Raw genomic sequence first — 22,350 nt, 5'->3', positions numbered from 1 at the left:
AGCTGTTTCCAGTCATCCCCCTCCACAGTGAACTGTGCATGGAAAGTGTACGGCGAGAATTGTGAAGGCAGCGAGTGCCTACATGATATCTCCCTGAAGTGATCAATCATCTGACTTTTATTTCATAAGCTTTTTTTTCATTAATAAAGCTAAATGTCATATTCTATTATCCTAGTCCTTCCCATAAAAGGATTATAGCTGCCTAGTTTATCAGGGTTCATTTTTTGCTAACAGTGGGCAGATTTCCTTCTCTTTACAGTATAAGACATTAATCTTCATTTTTCTACTAATCAGTCCAAGGATTTTAACACTTAATACTTTATGCATGGAAAGCAAAAGAATTTGAGCATGATATAATTAAATTCTCTCTCAGTGGCCCTTGAAATATTTAACAGCACCACTTCCAGTGACATAATTACAGTAAATTGGAAGGAAAGCTTCCAGATTCCGTTGGATCTCCTGAATAGTAACATCATTCTTTATTCCTGAATCCACAGCTGTCAGCACTCTGGTTGAGATGTATTTAAAGAACCTTCAGTGAGTAACAATTACATACCCATAAAAATATTAGGTAGAAAATCCTACTTACATCATTGGTGATTTGTTGGATATCAAAGACTTCCTGCAAAATGTTTGAGTTTCCATTTAGAACACAGTATCCAGGATTTAATCAAAATAATTTACTAGATGTCTCTCTGCTCTACTTTCTCAATAACCAAAAGTACACAAACAGATATCAATTACAAACATTTCTGATTAGAGATACTTAGGGGACTATCCATGTCCCTGGCCACAGGCTTCGGAAAAATTAATACCATCTCAGGTCATTTAGAGGTAAGATTGAGGAACAGATATAGAAAAAAATTAATTATCAATGCAAGTTTTAAGCTGTCTGCCATTCACACAGATTGCCTTGGTCCTTGAAGAGTTCACCCTTCAAACTTGAGAGAGGGTCACCTGGTATGACTGTCAGAGATACTCTAAATGAAGATTTTTCTTTTTGCTATTTTCTAAAAGTAACTAATCCTCAGTTTTAATCCTTACACATACAGGATTGCACAGACAATTTCAAATTGAAAAAAAAAAACCCAAGAATTTGTTTAGTAGAATGTTCTCTTTCACAACACAAAACTTCCGTGCAGTGACAGCTGGAATCATTGCATACACCAAAAAAACCCTACCAATATCATCACTAAAAATAACTCTGAGAAGACACTGCTTTGCCATCTGCATCCTCTGCAAGTCCACTTCCTGACTATTGATTTATCAGAGTTTCCTTCCCTCCATGAGCAGCACTGACCATGCACAGCTTATTCACCAAGCAAGAGAAACAGATGACCTGCATTTCAAGGGACCTGACAGCCGAGCAAGAGCAGCCACCCTTCTGATTCACACCAGCAAATCCCTGTTCTCCACAGAGAACTGCCCTAGATTTTTCCTGCTGATCCAAGTATCGCCCAGGGATATTGTGGAGCAGAAATGGAAGTTTCTTGGCTGCTGTAGGCAAACATGATAGCACTCAAGGTTAACATATGTTTTTGCTCTATCAGCAAATGATCTCAGCTTCCACCCCCTAAATTTCTTGTTCTAGAGGAAAATCAGGCAAAATCAATGTAGCAGATATTTGAGGAGCAGGAGAAAAGCTATGTTTCCTTTAACTCAGGTACCATCAAGAGCTCCATCCAGCTCTGGCTCATCCTCTCCCCTTACTGCTGTGACATTTTTGGATAGGCAGGAGGCATTTTCCTCTCTGTCTTGCTCCACAGTGTGTTCAGGGCAGATTTCAAGGCTGTTATATGCTTCCCCAACTAGACCTAGGAGCTGGGCCTGGGGCCAGGAGACCAGCTCATTGTCCAGAAATGTGATTCTGATTTGGACTTTGTGATGGGTGAGGGAGCTGTGCTGAGTTTCCTTGGGGAAGAAAGGAGTTTGGCCAAAGCCTTTGTAACAAAATACAAGTGTAAACCCCTGAGCTGGAGAATGCCTTGTGATAAAAGGGGCTTTGGCCAACCTCATTTGTATCACTTGCAGCACTCCAAGACCTGCAGCTGTCCCAGAACTGTTGCATGTAAGTGCTAATCACCACTGTGTTCACGGCCATGAAAGGGCACAGCAGCTCTTCAACATATGACTGAGAGCAAATGATTCACACTCCTCTCACAGCTGCTTGCTCCTGCTTTGGGAGAGGATTAAAAATACATGGAGAGCAAGGAAATGGGATTTGTGCTGGTATCCTGCTTTTCCTTTCCTCTTGGAAGCTGTTAAGTGTGGAAGAGCAGAGAGGCAAGCAAGCCCCCTTTCCATGAGCATTGTCTGCAAACTCAGCTGGATGGAGACAGTCAAACTCGTTAAGACAGACTGCCAGGGCTCGGCAACACAGCTGTAATTATTTGAGCTGTTTGCATTTTGTTTATATACTTGATTGTTACATGATTACAAAACTAATCTGGTTTTCATTATTTATTCCTTATCCTTTCAATTTCCTCAGGAAAGAAAGGAACAAAAGAAATTCGATAAGCAAAGACAGGGACACACAGTATTTCCAAGGTCTTCTATCCTACAGGTTCAGGAATAGAAAGAGAGCAAGTTCCTTAGTGTTCAACTACAAATTATGTCTACAAGAAAGGTAGGTAGGATGTTGAGAAAGAAGGGATGTGTGCTTCCCAGTAAGACTGGTTTACCTTGCAATAATATCTGGCTCGAGGATGGAATGCTGCTGCTTACTAGCCTGCAAAACCCCCATCCATACTTGATCCTTGCCCCTATAGCATCACCAAGCTTCAAGAAAAAGCATGGCCAGGGATGGGAAAGTAAACAGTGGTCTTTGGGCTTCTGTTTTCTTTTTTATATTCTCGTTAAGTAACCACTATCTTACAAAAAATAAGTTGATTGGGAGATTGTGTTTTTCTGTGTTTTTGTAGTTGCCTGTGCCAATCTGTAAGAGAGGATTTGAGGTTTTCACTCATACTGAGGCATCTTGTGAGCGTGTCTGTCTGCCTACCTAAGCCCAAGAAGGAGAGTAAGTTCCTCCCCACTATTCCAGTTTAAAATCTATACTATTTCACCCAAAACTACAGTAATAGGTAAGTTTATTTAAGTAACCCACAATATAATAGAATAGTATTCACCAAAAGAAAAAAAAAATAGAAAAAAAAATTAAAAAAAGAGAAAGGACTGCAAAAGAGGACAAAAAACTTGTGTATTTACAGCCTCCAAAGCAAAAGTCAGGTCTTCCCAGCAGGGCAATGAGCTTTGCTGAAATGATGGCAGCAGCCACCAGGAGCAGAGCCCTGTGCAGTGAATAGGACTGCAGCTCTGCAAAGCTGCTTAAGGTGAGACAGGTCTGTTCTCACTCCACAGTCCTCTCGGGAGAAGGGGATTTTTCTGCTGACTGACCTAGGCTGCAAGAACGAGCCTGTTCCTAGAGAGCAACATGCTAAAAACCCTCAAATATTTTTAATTTTTAAAGAGGCTACTTTTTCATCCTAGTAAAGATGTAAGGCAAATGAAATCTCTCCATTCAGGTCCTTTCAGCCTCATTCCTTTTTTAATTAATTTTGGCTGTGTGACAGCTTTCCTTTCCTGCCTGTTACTCTTTCAGACCTCACCTCTTTCCCCCATGAGCTGTCAGAGCTCTGTTTTCACTCTCTGGCTGTCACTTAACTTCTTAGTGCAAACCCCAGACCACAGGCTCTACTCCACAAGCTCTTTTTCCTTTCTTCCCCTTGGACTGTACTTACAGACTCTCATCTTACTAAAACACAATGAAGAGTGGAAAAAGACCACTCCTCATTTTGACTCCCGTGTTTATGCTGTTGTTACAGAAGGGCTGTGGAGAGGCAGAAGAGATGTGCAGGTGTTTGGATCTTCTCGTTGCATGCCAGGATGCTTTCACACCTCCACCACACTCACAGAGATAAAAGTATCAAAGAATTTTAGGTACTCATTGTACTAATTTAAGGACTAATTTGACCCCAGAAGGTCAGTTACCGAGACTTTGCTGGATAACCACTTGGAAGGTACTAAGCCTCGCCTCAGGCTGAAATAGGTGACTCAGGGTGCCAGGGTCCCTTCACTGGTGTCTGGCAACAATCAAAAATCCCATGTACTGCAAGCCTTCAGAGTTTCTCCCACTATTTGGATGTGTCTATAGGACACTATGGAAAGATCATATTGTGACAGGTTTGCAGAAGTTTTTTCCTGGATTGTGGCACACCTGTTGTACGTGAAGATGACACATTTCCAGCCTCTTGAATCTCACCTTTTAAAGACTCCATATGGGAATTGGATCTGAAAATATTTTGGTGTATTAGTAAAAGTTTTTCTTGTCTGTGAAGTCATGTGTTGAAGCATTCTCATGAATCAAATCACTTGAATCACTTTGTCCTTGACTTCTCTCCCAGCTACTTCTCTGTGAGACTATTTGAAGCAAAAAAATAGATATTTTGATTTTGGTTTTGGTTTCTTTTCGTTCATCCTCTGCTGCTAGCCCATGCACCATGCTTTTTTCCCTCAAAATGCCTGACTTATACACTCAATTTAATAATCATGGTTACATTTAATTAAAACAGAAACATTATGATGTTAACCCCCTATGACTGGTTTAAGGGAAACAGACTTTCAGACATACGAAGAAACTGATGTTCTTTAAGTGTTTGGAAACTCCTAAACTATTACAGGAGAAATAATCTTTCCATCTTATGACCATGTTCAAGTATTAGCCAAAGTTATAGCCATTAATGTGATGACAAAACTATTTTTTGTTGAGTAAAGGCAACCTAAAAGGATAGCAGAGCACAGCAAAATCCCAGACTTCTTAAATTACAACAGAACTACTTTTCTGATCTTAACCTACCTGAATAGTATAGTAATAGTCTTTAATGTCTACTCAGTTAAACAGTTGAATAGGTTTTATCTGGATAAACCTAAAAGTGCTACTCTAGGCTAGAACTTCTTGGAAAATACCAGGGAAAAAAAAAAAAAAAAAAAGAGGAAAGAAGAAAGAAAACCCCCAAAGACCAAAGAAAAACAGAATTACCCTTGTTTTATAAGATAGTCCCATGAGATGCCTCCCAGTTAAATTAACTATGTTTTGTATTATTTCCCTCAATGACCCAGAGATGTTGTATTTGCAGGCATAAATATCATAAACTATATATTTGAATTCTGTGAAGATTTTCAGACTCACAAGAACAGAATAAAAAGTCTCAGGATTGAAGTCTCAAAACTCTTGAGAGTCCCTATATTCCAAGTCTACATTTAATGTCTTAAGTCTGTGATGCCCCAAGCAAGCAGACACAGCCCCTCCAGAGATCTGTGGACACTCCTTTTGCCAAAGGACATTTTGAAGCTCCCTGGCCATTTACTTAAATTCTTGGGACAGAGTTTCCGTCTCCTGACCCACTTATATCCCTACTTTTTGAATAAGGACCATTGGGAAGAACCAGAGCACTTGGTGTGTGTCAGTTGATGTTCCTGTTATCTTGCTGTGATTTTACTGTTTTGTATTACACTTCTAACAGTGTGATCAGCATTAGAGGGCAATGTATGACATATGCCACACATTGCAAGCTTGAAGTGGAATCGCTTCTGTATCCAGTAGTACAAAACCACTGAAATGTTTTTAATGGTTCTGTTTTTAATGGGCTCATTTTTAAAGAAAAAAAAATGTACACACTGGATTATAAATTCATGCTTTGCTTGTGGGAAGAGGACATTCTGTGATCCTTGACTAGAACAGTTCATGGGAGAGAAAATGCATGCTAAATAAACCAAAGAAGAGCCTAAATTCCCACCAATTCAAACAGGAAATGAAAGAGGAAGCAAGTTTTGTTTTCCTGCACATCCTTTTAAGATCAATTCTTTCAGCTCCAAATTTAGAACTGCTTGGAACTAAGCCTAGTTGAAACAATTAAATGATTTACTATTGTTTAAAAATAAATATGACTCCAGAGTATATTTTAAAAGTACTTCTGTGGTTATTTTATTACTTTTTAATTTTTTTTTTATTTAGAGGGAGAACAATTCTTCCTCTATACTTCTGTCACCAAAAGGACAAAGAACAACTCAGGCTCTGTTAAGTAACAGTGGAAAACTATTTCTTGACTTTGAAACAATTTATTAATCTATTTTATGTATTTAAAAAGAGGGGGATTTAAAAATATATGGTGTTACTAATGTATGCACATAAAATGATGCTTAAGTAAATGAGGAGTATATCACAAAAAAAGGCATGACTTGGACATGGCATCAGTTTCCCCTCTGTTTTCAATTACACAGGCCAATTCCCATGGCACAGTTTTCAGAGGAGAAAAGAAGATGTACTCTGTGCACTAGCAAAAGCCAGATTATTAAAGGGAATTCTTTGTCCACATGAGGCCCCCTGCATGAGCAATATGGAAGTTATACATTTGGGGTGCTTGAATAAAACCAGGTGGGAGCAGGCAAGTGTGCGTCTTTAGACCTATGGCACAACTCCGTCACCCAGCCCCAGGAACAGATGCGAGGCTGCTCCAAGCCTTTGTCCTGAACGCCTTCCCTGATCCAAACATCTTCTCCAAGAGGTCTTGCTGTGCTTTGTTCCCATCTGCCTGTGATAAATTTTGGCTGGCATGCCAAACGGGATCATGCTTGGGCTCGTGGTTCCTGCATGGGCTTTTTTGTGGAGACAGATTCCCTTCCCACACTCCAGCCAGCCACATAGGATCAGCATTTATTAATCAGACAACGTCTGGTAGAAATGCAAGCACAATGCCACAAGATGTGGTTCTGTCAGCTTGTCATATCCTGATAGAAAGGACTGGCTACAAGTTAAGTTTCTCGTGAAACTTCTCTATCTGATAGAGGTGTGTTTTACGCAGTGAGCATCACTCTTTGAATTCAGTACACACCCTGCAACTTGTGAGCACACTGGTTTTTCTCCCTCAGCCTGCAAAGAACTGAGTCCGGCATTAACTTCAACCTGCTTCTGCAATCCACAGAAAGGCCACACTAGCTTTCACACCTGAGAGGATAGAGGTTGAATGGCATGGACATTTATAACACCTCTGAGCTAAAAAGATTTATTAACTACTGGGAAATGTGGTTCTACACTCAGAAGTCACTGAGGTAACAATTTTTTACCATGAATTTGTTGACCAACAAAATAGGTTTTCTTCCAAATGAAAATTCAAAGCTGTCTATAGATAGCAAATCCAGCACCACCTTTAATGAGGACTTACTTGCCATGAGCAACCAGCATGCAGCAACTGACACCAACACATGGTCCTTTTCACAACTTCAGACCTCTAGTAAGTCCAGAGACATTAAATAGTTCTTCTGTAGCATTTGAGAAGACAAGGAACTGAACAAAATTCATAATTTTGTAATTTCAACTTCACTGAAGTTGTAAGAACAATGAATTCTATTACTAATAACTTGTTATTGGTGGCTTTTTAGAAAACTTTAAAATGGAAAAAAGATCTAAAAATAAATGTTTTATTTTTCAGTGAAATACAAAAAAAAAAAACCAAAAAAACAGCGTATATTTTATTTTTTCAGCTTTGAGGACAGTTCTAAGAATGTCACTTAAGATGAATACAAAACATTGTTTTGTTGTTTTGTCTCTAGATGGCTCTGCCTGAGCAGGGGCATTGGGCCAGCTGACCTCTGGAGATTATTTCCAACCTCAACCATCCTGTGCTTCTGTGCGATGGTTAAGTGAAAGTCAAAACTTTCCTAAGTATTTCCTTCCCCTGCTTCAAATTAATCCACCTAATTTGATCCTTGAAGTCCTGAGCTCCTCTGGTGTAACATAAGGTACGTGCAGGAGATTCTGACAGAAAACTTTCAAACCCAAGGATCTAACACTTCCTCTCCCATTCCTAAGACATTGCTGTTCTTTAGTTTCAATTACTCCCTCCACCCCTTGAAACTGCATCTGCCTTAAATCAACTACTTCATGGGTGGTGGAGTTTTTTTAGTTGGTTTTGGTTTTATTCTCACAGAAGGGGATACAGTACCAAAGAAAATAAGTACTAAAGATTTTTATTTCACATAGTCCTTTTTCCAATTAGAAAACATTGAACCAAGCAAAGAAAGAGACACTAAATGTGCTGTAGTGATACCAGGCAATAAATACAATGCAGATATATTTTTTCCTCCTTCTTGCTTCAGGTAAACATTTGTTCTGCAGTGTTGCATTTCTATTAGAGCATTTTGTAGAAGGTAAGGTTTTCACATTACCCAAACACCCTCCTTTTCCAGACACTTACATACAACCCTACTAACTTCCCACTGTTCAAAACATGCAAACTAATAAATTATAGAGATAGATTGGGGAAATGGAACTATTGACATTAATAAGAGAAATTTTATTTGTTCCTTAAGCTTTGTATCTTTTTAGGGCCTTGTTTGAAAACCATTTGATTTAATCATGTCAATGGAAATCCTTTTATAAATACTCTAATATGATGTGTTCTCTCTTTTGTTTGTCTCCTTCTCATTCATTGTCATTCATGGAAATTCAATGTTTCAATCTGTAATGCATTGTTGCTATTGCTCATGAGTTTTTTCGTGAGAAAAAACAGGATCAGGGATTTTTCAATAGAATAAATAGAAGCGACTCCACTGAATGTCACCCTTGGGGCAACAGGGAAACGAACATGAAACAAGCACTTGCAAAACATTACAGGAAAATACAGCTATTGATGCCTTCAAGGGGAAGTAGCTAAGAAAAGTAAATGCAAGAATTTTATTGGAAATCTATGAAACTAAACTGTAACTCAAAGCTGTGTCTCAGGGTGGCTTTTGTTTTAGTTTCCAATATATCATATGCTATATGGCCCTATGCAGAGAAAAGAAACCAAAACCCAACAAAACCCTCACACTTTTGAACAACATATGTTCTAAATGTCATTGAATGTTTCTATATTCTTCTTGCAGATTTTCTGCTTTTATTTGCTTGAAGTTACGCCAATCTCAGATCAACTAAAGAGATTTAGAGAGAGAGAAAACTTATGGAATTAATTATTTCAAGTAGGATGACATCTCAACTCAACGTACAGAATACACTAGAAGCTTAAGGACAACACAAGGTAAATGACCCCTCATTTGCATTTTTTATTGCTATTTCTATTGCTATAATTATTATTCTTTTTGACAGTTTGAAAACAGAAAATCTAGCACATAGACCATAACAAATTAAGTAACTTTCAGTACTGCTCATGACTTTGGCACTGTCATTGTAAGAAAGTCAATTAAGTTTTAATATTAAACTACATCAACAAAAATAACCATGTTTTTATCAATCTTCTTATTTTTATACTTGGAAATATAAAAAATCTTGCTTGTCACAAGCCCAATGGAAGTTTGTTTCCTAGACTGGTAAGTTATCTTAATGAGTCCCATCCTTTGGTAAACATGACCTACAAAAAGATTTTTACTCTGCAGCAAACTCAGAAGCTGATAACTGTCTTGTGTTGGCTACTTCCATATACTGATGTTGCGTAAGCAGAACAAAATCAGTAAAAAGCTCCATCTTTTAAAGCTGCAAAGCCTCCTTTGTTTAAGAAATGTGGCATCACATGTCAAATGTCATTCAATATTCCAAGAAGGTGCTGTAACAAAAAAGAAGATAGGGTTAATATCGTTAACTCAGCTGCTCCTTTTCTATGAAGGTGAACCTTGGTCTTGGGGCAATAAGCGAGATTTTATACTTCTATCAAAGACTTGCACTTCAAAGTGATACAAAAGGCATTTAGAGTGACAATAACCAACAATCTGTTCTCAGGAGGTGACTCCCAACATGAAAGCACCCCAATAAAACCTGATACAGAACAGACAACAAGCTGCTAGGCATCACCACAAACCAGACTGCAGTTTTGAGAAATGCCCTGTACATAACCCAGCTTCAGTCTTGAATACTGGTTACTGCCATAACTATACTTTTTAAACTACATCATTATTGACAGGTTGGAAGAGAGGAATTGAAGAAAACTTCCTCTTCTTATTCCTCATCCAACAGCTCTGTTAATCCCCAGCTGAAGAACTGAAATCAGACCACCTTCATACTCGTTTATTCAGACAGTATTACTCTACTTCCAACCTTAAAATATTTTGCATCCGAAGCTCTGATATGGTTAAATATCTTAAACTGAATGCACAGTCTATTCCTATTTTGTTGCCCATGTATTAATTAAAATTTTTAACAAATTAAACATAATTTCAAATGTACCATATTTTGCATATAAATAATCACCAGCCACATAGAAACAAAAATAAAATGGAAAATCACTAGCAGAATCTAGTCTCTACAGCAGACTCCAGATGTTTTCAAAATCCAAAACCAAGGGTAAGCAAAAAACCTGACTCAAAGGTAAGGTCACTCATGTTCTAACAGACTGCCTAGAAAATATTTTTTTAAATAATTATAATTATTTAAAATCTTTCTTTAATAGCCAGATGGTGATATTAAAGTAAGGATTCAGTCCTTAACAACATTTGCTTAAGTGATTCACCACCACACTTTCCTTTTTCCATCATCAAGATTCTGCTGAGGATTACGTGAATCACAGGAGTTTTATGTAAATATTTGAAAATAGGTTCAAAATGCACTGTTAGAATTTTGTTTTATTTTACAGAACATTGCAATAGTCTTGCTCCCTGGTGGCAAGTACCTGCAGAGAATAGAAAGATTTCAGTCACACTCAGCTTTTGAAAACTTTTCAGATAAAGTAGGTGGAGGTGGTGCTTTTGATTCAGAGTTCAGGTCCCAGCAGGGAAACATTTCTGACAAATCAGCTGGGTTAGCAGGCTCACTTACTGCTGCTACATGGATGATGGCAGAGTGGCAGGAGGAGCAAGTGCCACAGCACAGGGACTGCAGCACTGCTTTAACTCACAGGCCAGTAAGAAAAATAAAAAAAAAACCTAAATCTGAATTCATTCAAAGAAGGAATTTATTAATCTGAAGAGGTTGCTTTTCCTGGATAATGCATTTACTTAAGATTGCTGATCCTTGATAATGCATTTATATATCATCTCACAGCTCAGCTTTATTAACAGAAAAAAAACCAAAAAACCAACAACCTTCTTCTGTTTACTTACGTGCTTATTTTTTTTTGCAAAACCTGCTAGTAGAATAGGTAAAAGCTTGACCAAAACCTATGAACAGAATGTTAACCCATTTAGTTAACATGCATCAAAGAAAACTGGTTACCCGTACAAATGGAAGACATGCCACTTGTGAATGTTTTATTTGCTATATTAACACAACCTAGCAGCACTGCTTCACTTAAATGGTGCTTCACAAGCATCTTGATTAGAAAAGGGTCCTGAATTCAACTACAACTTTGTAACTGAGAAAATAAAACCAGGACAAAGAAGCTCCTAGATATTAAACAATTTGAAACACTTCACATTTTTGGCATTTGTTCACCAAATTTCAAAAGCATGTAAGAACACAGAATATTTTACTTTCGTGTTTCAAATCAAAAACTGAGCCCCCTAGTGTTTAACCTCTGAAGAGCTGCCATTGTAAAGCTCTGAGTTTTTCTACACCTCAGTCTTAATATTTACTAAGCTGCTCAGTTATACTTTCACAAAGCTACTCCAAGAAGAGCCTTGGTCCTTCAGTGTGAAAAGATTGAAGGTGAGGCTCTGCAGGTTTGCGCAAGCTGCTGTTTTCTTCATGTGAATTGCAACAGCATTTGCACTGAAAGCACAACCACCTCCTCTGCACAGACTACACTTGGGTGGAAAATTAAGAGCCTGATTGTAAAGCACTGTCCTCCAAACAAGGGATTTTAGTATCAAAGATTCTCTAAACTAGACCGATTATCAACTACAGTTGAAATAAACTCTGACTCTCGAAACTACAATTTTTTGGAAAAAATATTGAGAAAAACAGAAATTTTAGCCTAAAAGCCAGCATAGACCTAAACAGGCACCATTTTTTCTACAACATTTAGTGACAGAACACCTGCATTTGCAAGTATGTACTGGTCAGGCATATCAAGTTACATCTTGGATTAAAGTCCAATTCAAGCTTGTTTTCCCAAAATATTTTTCTCCTATTCATTTGCCTGCTTTATTACAATAGTCCAGAATTGGGACAATATGCTGGAGAAAAGAATGAAAAAAATAAAAAACCAACGAACTACTAAAAAAAGTCTGAGGTTGGTGAGTTGTGTAACCTGACACCCGACTACACTTTTTAAGGTATCTATCAGTACTCCAATTATGTAAAAACCAGTACAGCAGAGACACCACCTGCATGGCACCTTAGAGTTCTGCATACTAGAAGTAAGACAGGCCTGCATGTTTCGTGTTAAAGTTTGCGTATCAGTTTTGGTAAGTTCCTCAGAGACTTCAGTGGCCTCAACTACAGATGCAGTAAGAGATGTTAGGATCTCAACTGCCCCAGCAACTCACTGGCATTGAAAGAAATGCAGTGAATCAGATAAACCTACCTTAAGTCCAAGTTGATACAGTAGCTCCACTGACTGCTGCACTCTTCACAGAATAATAGTTTAAAATACGATTGCACAAAACTGGATTAAGAATTTTGATACATAGAAAGAAAATTGTACATCTTGCTAAGATTTTACAGTGTTTTTGATTTCAAGGATAAATACAAAGCTTGACATACACTCATATGTGGAGATTTTTTGAAGGGTAGATAGACAGAGGTCATGGAAGACAGAATGGAGTCATCTACTGAGTGCAGCAGAAGAGTCTTTTACTGTGAAAAGCTGCTTGAATTCTGAAGCTGAGATTGAAGCACCTAGCAGGAGTCTGCACACGGAAGGGCTCAACTGGTGAATTATATAAGAATTCACAAAGTACTGGGCAGGATCCAGATGTACTAGTGCCAGTTCCTTTCTATCATTCCTTATAGTATCACACCTTTACTGGTTAGCAGTGAGTCACAGAACACTGGGCTATTGTCAAATGTTCTTTTAGGAGTGTTTTGTCCTAAAAAAAAAGGACTAATAAAGCATGAAGTGAGAGATTTGAGGGTAGTGAGTGTGGTCCAACAAAACCTACCTGCCCTGAATGAGTGAAGAAGTGTATTTTAAATGGCCTCTATTGGAAAAGATAAAGAGTTACATGTGCATTCAAAAAATATCTAGCACTCGGGACAAATGAGCAAAAACTCTGCCATATGGCTGGGGCATGAACAAGATGCCAAGCAAAATTCTTCCTTGTTACCATTTAAAAATTTCCTGTGTTTTAACTGAAAATCCTTTTGATTCATGTCAAAGACATGACTAAAAGCTTGCCAGGACTCATTGCAGTGTTCCTTCACTTTCCATTAGCAGTCTCTTGAAGCACATGATACAGCAGTTTACAAGAGAAAAACATCAATGCACAGAATTTAGAATGAAGACAGTCAGAAAAAAATAAATATTCTGTCTTAAAAAAGCGAGCCCTTAACTAGTCCAAACTGTATTCAGTAAGTTCTATGACTATGTAATTATCGCCAGATTATGGTATCTAGAGGGTAAGAAATAAAATACACTTGACCCAAGAGAAGGAATTTAACATGAACAGCTAAACAAATTTTGATAAAAATGAACTTTTCAAGTTTTGATGGAAGGTGAAATAAAGGGTGAGGTGTGCCTGACACTGTAAGAATATTTTTCGTGATTTTTGTAAGAGTATTTTAGTGCTTAAAGAAACTGATTGAACTGAGTGTTCTGGACAGTGTTCAGGTCATTAAGTTGTGAAAATGCCAAAGCAATTAGGGTAATATAATCAAAGTTTAACGAGAAGTCCAAATTAACACTTTTGATTATTGGTGCACTATCTGAAATGGTTTTGAAAATGTACTTTTTGGTGCTTTTTTGACACCATCTGAAATCTGTTCCAACACTTGTGTCTTGCTCAGAAAAGGCTTAAAACAAGAAAAGAAGGAAAAATTTGTTTTCTATTCCTCTTGTCTCCCCTTCACCATTTTCTTGGATGAAGAACCCCAATCTCCTCCCAGCATAAATGGAAGCAAACTAGGTTTAAACATTTGGAAAGATATAAAGGTTTATTATTAAATGAATCCAGATTTGACAGATATTACATTAAATAAAACAGCAATAAAGTTTTATTAGGGTTTATGTACAGATCACAGTGATTTTTCATTGTGCAATGAGGGCTGACTTTGTAACTTTGAACAGTACTTACACGCGAGCTACAACAAGCAACCAGCAACACACATTAGCCTAAGTGAACCTCACAAGTCGAGCAGTCCAAACTGATATGCAGCATACAAATGCCTGCTACTACTATCACTACTTGCTACACAACAGAGTATTTATAAAGCAGTCAAAGTTTGCCATAGAAAAGTGCAAAACATGGGAAGTCTGTACACAGTACAGTACGAAAAGGAATCATGCTACAGTCATTGAAAGCTGAAAAATATTTCTATAGCATAGGAAGCACTGCATCACAACTCTTCTGAATGGCAAGCAGATGGGCTGAGGAACAGCCGTATCTTCATTGCTTTCAAAACTGTAAAATCCCTGTTAATCCATTTAAACATAGTTTAGTACCTATATTTGATCCATAACAATGACTTTCTACAGTGGAAGATCACATTAGTTAAAGCTCAGTAGCACACATATTCATTGATCAAGCTAATTTACAGGAAAATCTACAGCAAGTTCTTCATTGAAATCATGAAGCAATTGTATCATTTGGTTACAAGGCAATTGAGTTTACAATTCATGTTTATCACTTAAAACCTCAGATTGGGCAATTAAAAATATATATATATATATATATATATATCTAAAACTCAAAAATAAAGGTTGGTTTTTTAATGTTTAACATTCTTGTTTACTGATGTAGAATACCAAGGGCCTATGGCTCTCTTGCAAGACAACAGTCCTTATGCAACAGTCTATAGGCAGAAGTACACACTAACAGAAAGAATCAAAAGAAAATGAACCTCAGAGAACACCCTACTTGAATAGGAGCTAAAAAAAAAAAAAGTCTTCTAGTCTTCTTAAAAAATCCACAAATCCAGAATTCCTAGTGCAGTGTTTACCTGCATGAGCACTCAGACAGAACTACATTACTGGGCCAGGAAGTCCCAGTAAAGACTTAAAGCAGACTCACTTGTGCAAATAAATAAAACAGCCAGGTAATGACACCACAGTAAGTCCAGGACTGTAGAGAAAATAACTGATCACTTAAAATAATGCTTCAAAAATGTTTTGGTTTTATTTTTTAGTTCGGTATTTTAATTAAAAAAAATTTGAAAGCAGTTCTGTACTAGAAAGCATGCTGACGAGGTCAGTAGTTAGGTGTATGTACACATGGCTCGGAAACAATGTAAAGGCAATGGATTATCATTATTAATAATGTTGTATTCAGTTCCTTAGTCTCCATCATAATGAGTGTCAGTGCATCCACTGCCAGCAATGGATAAAATTCATAAAAAGAAAATCCACTATCTCCAGTTGTTCAAGCACTCAAAACTTCTAACCGCCACTGCGGCAAATTACTCAAATTCATTTTCTCAGATCTGAAGACTTCAACACAGAACAGCTTTGAAATTTGAAGAAAAATCCTATATTTAGCATACTTTCTTGTTGCAGTATGTAAATTTTTAAATAAGAAACTGATGTTGTAGTATTCAGAGTCCACAAAATACCCTAAGCTTGCACATTACGAAGACTCCCAAACTGTTTGCTCCCCCTTACACAAAGTAAGTCGTGTTTTATCAGTTTTTCCAACTGATTTAGAACAACTAATTTCACAGATACAAATATAGTGGGCTAGAGTAATTTTTCCACGAGAACAAGGAACTTAAAGTATGTTAAAAGTAATTTCCTATGGATTGCCCTGTATTTCATTATACATTCCTACACAGTATTTACTGAGTGGCAGCTGGGGCCATCAAACTGCATAACATCAAGACAGCTTTGTGGTATTCCAGATTATCATTTTGAAATATCCTGATTCTGTTACACATTGTCCATCTTTGCCACGAGTTACACAGATAAGTAAGACTTGCTTTATATAAAGAAATAATATAATACCCCAGAAGATACAGGTTCTCAACAGCACTTATGTACTGCCTAAACAAAACAAATTGAGATAACTTTTTCACAAGGAGACTCCAGTAATGGATATGCCATAAAATCAGAAATCTGGTAATTTCAGTAACAATTACTATAATGCCTACTTTTTAGGCATTCAGGGTTTAGTTTAGAAAAACAAATCTCCAGCCTACATTTCTTATTGCTTTCAGATGAAAAATGTGGAGAGTAATTTTTGGGAAAAACTGTCTGTATGACCTAATTAAAGAGTATTATGTAGAGCTGTAAGCCATAGTAGTAGAACACCAGAGAGCCGATGTGCTCTGAGAAAAAACAAATTTGGTCTAAATACTATAGCTTCACTGGAAGATATCTAAACCCACAATAGCCTAAAGAATGTAACTGCTTTTTGTAACCGAAGCACTTCAAAATCAAATGCCTTATATTAACATAAGTATCACAATATGTAACAGGAAAAAAAAAAAACCCTAAAAAAAGAGATTCTGCCTAGTATTCAATCTACCTTCATGTTTCTGTGCATTAATATACAAAGATCCATACATGTGCACATACTGATATTTAGTGCCATTTAAAATGAAGCAATATTGCAAATACTTCCACAACACAGTGTGCTCAAGCTGCTAGAAAGGTGTTAGCACAGGATGAAAATAGAGACTCTGTCCATATAAGGTCTGAACTGCACATATGAAATTGCTGGCAGCAGCGACTAGGAAATTTTCAAAAAAGGAGGAGCATCAAAATAAGGCTGTACTATATATTCAGTCTTCCCTCTGATATTCTGAAGTGCTCAGCATTCAACAGCAATTATTTCACTAATGAAAAAGGTCTGTTACGGCTCATGCTTTATATTTGGAGAAGACAACTTGCGAGGGAACAACTTGTCAGAGCCAGTTAAAGCCCTTTTATCAGGATGGACTGACTTGCAAGTTTACAGTGAGTTTTCATGTGAGGAATCTCATTTCATACAGTGTATAACCACTCAAAATTTTGGTTTTCAAAGAGACATAATTGTAACAGAATTTAATAAATTAGCCATTAAGATGCATCTTAAACAACAATAAAACATACCCTTGTCTTTCTGCTTTCAAGTACTATGGTTGTAAGTGTGAGGCATTGGAAATTTTAGGTACAAATCTTTCTTAAAACGTAATTATTTTTGTTTTTTACAAAGAATTATAAAATGTATATAAGATGATGAAAAACTCATTTATCCTTTTTTAAGACTTTTATTCCTAAAGAACTTCTTGTAAAACATTATTTGAAAAATAAAAATCATAGACTCTGCAAAGTACAAAAATTTACATCTTTGCACAATTCCTGTGCTTTAGTTGTACTGTATTCATTATATACATATATACTAATTTGTGCTTTTAATTACACAAGTTTAGTATAAACTTATAAAATTAAGTCTATGAGTTAACTATGCAAAAAGGATCTGGGAATAGCAGGAAACTTAATTCAACCATAAGTTAAAAAAAATAATCCTAAAAATATCATTTTAGTTAGTCTACTTCAGAGCAGACTATCATTATTACAATTTACTAAACTAAAGTCAAATGTTTACAGCAAAAAATTATTCCTGCCTGCCTCCATCTTTTTTGACATTTATTACAGACTAATACACATATCTGAATGCAGTATCATACTTAGCCACAAAAAAAAAAATCTTCCTTTATATCTGAACTCCAACGTTCTTCAGACTTGCTCTTAGCGCTTCAGTGTCCTTCCAGTTTCTAAGACAAAAAAAGAACACAAAACTCAAGGTGGACTATCTGAACTCAGTAACAAGTACCAACCTATCACATTTATAAGAGAGAATATCCATGGTACAGAATTAATCTGACAATCTTACTCCTCTAGAGTCTGCATTCTTGGTAGTAAAACCTTACAGTTAAAAACTATCACATTTTCTTATCTGTCAAATCAATCTAGGTATTCCTTTTTAACATACTATTTAAAAAATAGACTTAAATATCTGTACGCAAATAAACCTTCATCACTGTAGAAAACCAAATCCTGTGAGGTAAGTGATTTTTGTCACTTCAACCCATTATGAACCAGAAAATGTAATTTCTGCTTATGGCTCTCACTCACAGATCTGCAATGTTTTCAACAGCTCTTTTGACATTGGGACATACCTTGTCCAGTGTAGGTGTTACACTCAGAAGTTCTTGAAAATCTCTAGATCTTTAGGAGGTACTGGAGGTGTCTTGTTCCAGTCATCTTCAGGATAAGCTTCAAAATTGGAAGTATCCCCATCATTGGATACTTTGGGCACTATGGGAGGCTAGTCAGAAGAAGCACAACAAAAATATTAGTAGGTTTCCCAGTGAGATCCTCTCCATCATACTGTTCTGTAAAAGATCTATTAAACAAATGGAGTACAGACTTGCAGTTCACCTTTTCCCTAATAATAAATGGCATGAGAAAGAGAAGCTTGCAGCAACACATACACATTCCCACACTTTGTAAATTTTACACTTAAATATTATGTGCTTGAAAGACACTTAGATAATTAATACACTTAATACAGATACCTACTTCATTGAGCACTAGCTTCTTTTCAACAAGAATTTCCACAGCAGCACTGGAAACTGCTACCATATTGAAGGAAAAAAGCCTTCTCTCCACTGTTTTCAAATAAACTGATTGCTTTTAAAGAGGTTGAAATTACTAATTTCTGTCTACCAACTGTGGTTTTCCCTAACCTAGTAATAAATTCAAGCAGGTAAAGAAATTCACCATAACTCATTTCACAAGGATGGCTTTAAAAACAACTTAATTCAAATGGATTGTTTTCATGAAACTTGAAGGTGCCAAGAATTTATGATTCTTCTTATGATCTTATGATCTTCTCTTTCACTTTCCCTATTCCTCCTACTCCTACGTGTTTTACGTTTCATTAAAACATTTACCTGAATTGAACTTGGCACAAAAACTTAAAGCCCATAGTAAAATACTTCCTTATATGTAAGGACAAGGAAAAAAAAACAAAACAAGAACAAACAAAAAACCACATAAACAAAACCAAAAAAACTCACACCAACAAATTATCAATCTCCTTCACCTCCCCAAATAAAAAAACACAACAAGGAATCACTTGCAAAACCCTAAACTACATTTTCTCATTAACTATGAACTAATCAGCTTCAGCAAACTAAAGCAGGGATTTTTTTTTTAGACAATTCATTTATAGACAAAAATGAAAACAGACATTCATACAATTAACTCTGCATTGCAAAAAGGCAAATATGCTTTTAATTACTAAGTGTGCATATAGACATGTGGTTATACACACACAAACACACAGATGCAACAGCCAACAAACCTTCAACAGATCTTAAATGAACAATGATTTCTCCTTGTGATGTCCTATACAGTATTTGCAGAATGTACCTTTAGCCTCCTTTGAGGTACAGCATCCCAGTCTATAGACCTGAACCATCGATGTCTCTTCACATCATCTGCTCCATTCTTTAAGAAAAGAAATCAAAATTACTATTTTTTAAGCTACATGTATGCCAAACCATGTATTTCATTGCAAGGACTGTGATATCAAAGCAGACTAACAGTCTATCCTTTTTTCTTTTTTTCAGGCGATAACAATTAAAAGATTCTTGCGGATAAAGTAATTAATTTTCATTTAATTTTCATTTCATTCATTAGTTATTTCCCTAGCAGGTCCTGAGTTCCAGCAATAAAACCCAACTATTTTTGATTTGAGATTTGTTTGGGCTTCTTTTAGCATTCTTCTGACACAATGCAGATCAAAAACAGGCTTTAAAGTACCCACAAAACCATTCAGTACTGTCCTATTTACTTTTGTTTTCTCCAGCATTTTAGACAATGTCTTTTATTCAGATAGACTTTTTAATTCTTTCCCTATAAAAAAAAAATAATGAGGGTTGATGGTGTTTTAAATAAAAATGATGTCTAGGAAGCAGAGAGTTTTTTTCAAATATTACAGACATTTTATGCTGACAGCAAGAGGTTCTCAGTACTGTTACAAAAGTAAATATATTAAAATTTGTTTTCATTTTAGATATGCAGCTAAAGGTGTATTTGCCTTGTAGAGATTATTCTCTCTGGGGTGCCTGTTTCATTTATGTACGTAAGAAATAAAAATGTCTTTTTCACGATTAAGCTTGTTTAAAGCACTGATTTGTTTTGAAGGCATTAAGCACTGGGGAAAACCAGCTGGTTCTCTGTCTCAAGCCTGATCACAGCACAGCACTCAAAATTATACCAGGTACAGCTCTACAAAACAAAGCATTATCAAATATTTAGATTTTTTCAGATTTATGTGGAGTGAGACTATCCATGCTCATATCCAATGAGGCATCAAGGATAACAGTATCTAGTGCCCTCAAAAGCAGATTTGAGTGAATGCTTCACCCAGAAAATGTTCAGTGGGATTTGCATCTTTTTAAAGATGATCATGGAAAAGGATCAGACATAAGTCTGACCTAATGCTCCCACCCCAGAATCTTCTCTCAATTAGAATGGTTTTTGATTTAAGCATTTTAGTCAATTGTAGAGAAAACCCCAAAACAAACCTAAGCAACCACGGACTAAAAAAATCCCCCAAAACAACACAAAGCACAGCCAAACACATTTACCAAAGCTCATGTTTGAATAAGTCAGTATTTTCTTTTGTTCTTGTTTTCCTTCATAACTGTCCAAAGATATAAAAGTTTTCACTAGTAAATGAGTTTAAAAATTTTCAGCTTAAGAAATCCCCGTAAAAAAACACTACAAAGGATGCTGAAGGATAAGAAAAACATTATTTCCTGTTTTCTCTTACTAGTCTCAGTTTGTGCCATAAAAATGCTCCAAAAGAAAACATTGCACAGCTGCTTAAATCATTTATATCAATATGTTAAGAAAATCCTGGATGATTGTACATCTTTTACCTTCTTCACCTATGCTTACCATTCGATGTGCTTTGGGCCAAAGAGCAAACCTCTAACACCCCTTGGCCAGAGAAATAGAAACTTTAGGTGTCTCTAAAGTATTGAAAGATTATACGAACTAATTTCAGTATTTATAGTCTTCATAAATCTCTTCCTATTAGAGTAAGTAATTCTTCTTGGTGGAAGAGTTTTGACTGTGTTTAATCAGCCCCTCCAAGACAATGACCAGGTATCACAGTACTACAACAATCCTTATACTCCTAAAAATAATTTTTAAACTTCCAATTTCATTATTGCTCCTTCTGGGATTAACACCTCCCCAAAAAAAAGAATCAAATGAGCTGGCACCCTGTACTACAGGACCATGTTTCTGGTCTAATCTAGGTTTTCACATTAATGAACAGGGTAGTGGTGGGGGTGGTGGTGAGGAGAGAGGGAAATCATAATGAAGGATAGCATTAATCCAAATAGGAGAATGATTTTCAGAAAAACAGAAATACACAGCTTAAACTCTGCATTTAGGACCGCTTAACCACAGTAATATGTGGGAAAATGTATGTGCTTCATACTTATAAAAACAAAAACTCTATGAAGAGTTGGTATGTATATATATATATATATATATATCTTTCCTATAGAATTCTTTCAATCTTGTTCTGTGTTACAGCAAAGATTTTACCTTCATATTTCCTAGTCGTCTTGTTCTGTCAACCACAAGCAACTTCTTAATAAGGTCTCTGAAGTAAAGAAAACATGTTCTCTGTTAAACAGAAGTAATTTATATTTGTCAAGTGTTATGGAAGATAGACATGCTTCCCTTTGACCCATTTGTTCCCCCATATTTTAGGATAATGAAGATTAAACAATTTAACAGAATTCTTGAAGATTTCTTTCAGACTCTTACAGGAAACAAAGGAAAAAAAAACTCTCTCCTCCCCTGCCCCTTGCCAGATAGCACCATTTAGGTCTTTGTATTTTTGCATTTCGCTGGGCATTCCAAATCTCAAAATGAATCTCTAATCTGTTTGTCAGAACTCAACACTAACATATATTAAAAAAGGAGATAAAACAGCACCCTCATCTTTATGCTAAGTATCAAGGGAAACCATGGAAGAGCTAGTCAGATGCTTAAAACCAGTAACATTTATAATTTCATTGAAAACAAAAAGCCTGACCAAGAAACTGGTTCATTGAACAGTTCTACATAAAGCGAAATCAAAATTATAAAAGATTAAAGAAAGTTTAGAGACATAAAACTCTTCCATTTTAATAGCAAAATACTTCAAATATTAAGCCCCAAACAACTATGACATAAACCAAAACTATCATAATTAATGTAATTAGCTTGATTACTTATGAGCTGGAAGAAATCTGTTTTTTTATTTCTATAAACAGTT

The 22,350-nt window shown here is 36.3% G+C and overlaps 1 protein-coding gene across 3 annotated transcripts in view; it reads right to left on the bottom strand.

Moving 5' to 3' along the window:
* Positions 1-13,990: 13,990 nt before the first annotated feature.
* The window catches only part of PRKX (protein kinase cAMP-dependent X-linked catalytic subunit), a 56,404-nt gene continuing 48,044 nt past the window's right edge, over positions 13,991-22,350 (bottom strand). For 2 of the 3 annotated variants that reach the window (XM_086880158.1, XM_086880159.1), the window contains 4 exons: positions 21,633-21,690; positions 19,437-19,514; positions 18,179-18,327; positions 13,991-17,773 (listed from right to left, as the gene is read on the bottom strand). In XM_086880158.1, coding sequence (XP_086736284.1) covers positions 18,202-18,327; positions 19,437-19,514; positions 21,633-21,690 — 262 coding nt within the window. In that variant the 3' untranslated portion in view covers positions 13,991-17,773; positions 18,179-18,201. Of the gene's footprint in view, positions 17,774-18,178; positions 18,328-19,368; positions 19,515-21,632; positions 21,691-22,350 lie in introns of all 3 variants that reach the window. The other variant, XR_015284243.1, reaches the window with a different exon arrangement.

The sequence above is a fragment of the Cyanistes caeruleus genome, chromosome 3 (assembly GCF_971803275.1).
Source record: "Cyanistes caeruleus chromosome 3, bCyaCae1.hap1.1, whole genome shotgun sequence".
Lineage (NCBI taxonomy): Eukaryota > Metazoa > Chordata > Aves > Passeriformes > Paridae > Cyanistes > Cyanistes caeruleus.
This window is presented reverse-complemented; position numbering and strand designations above follow the sequence as displayed.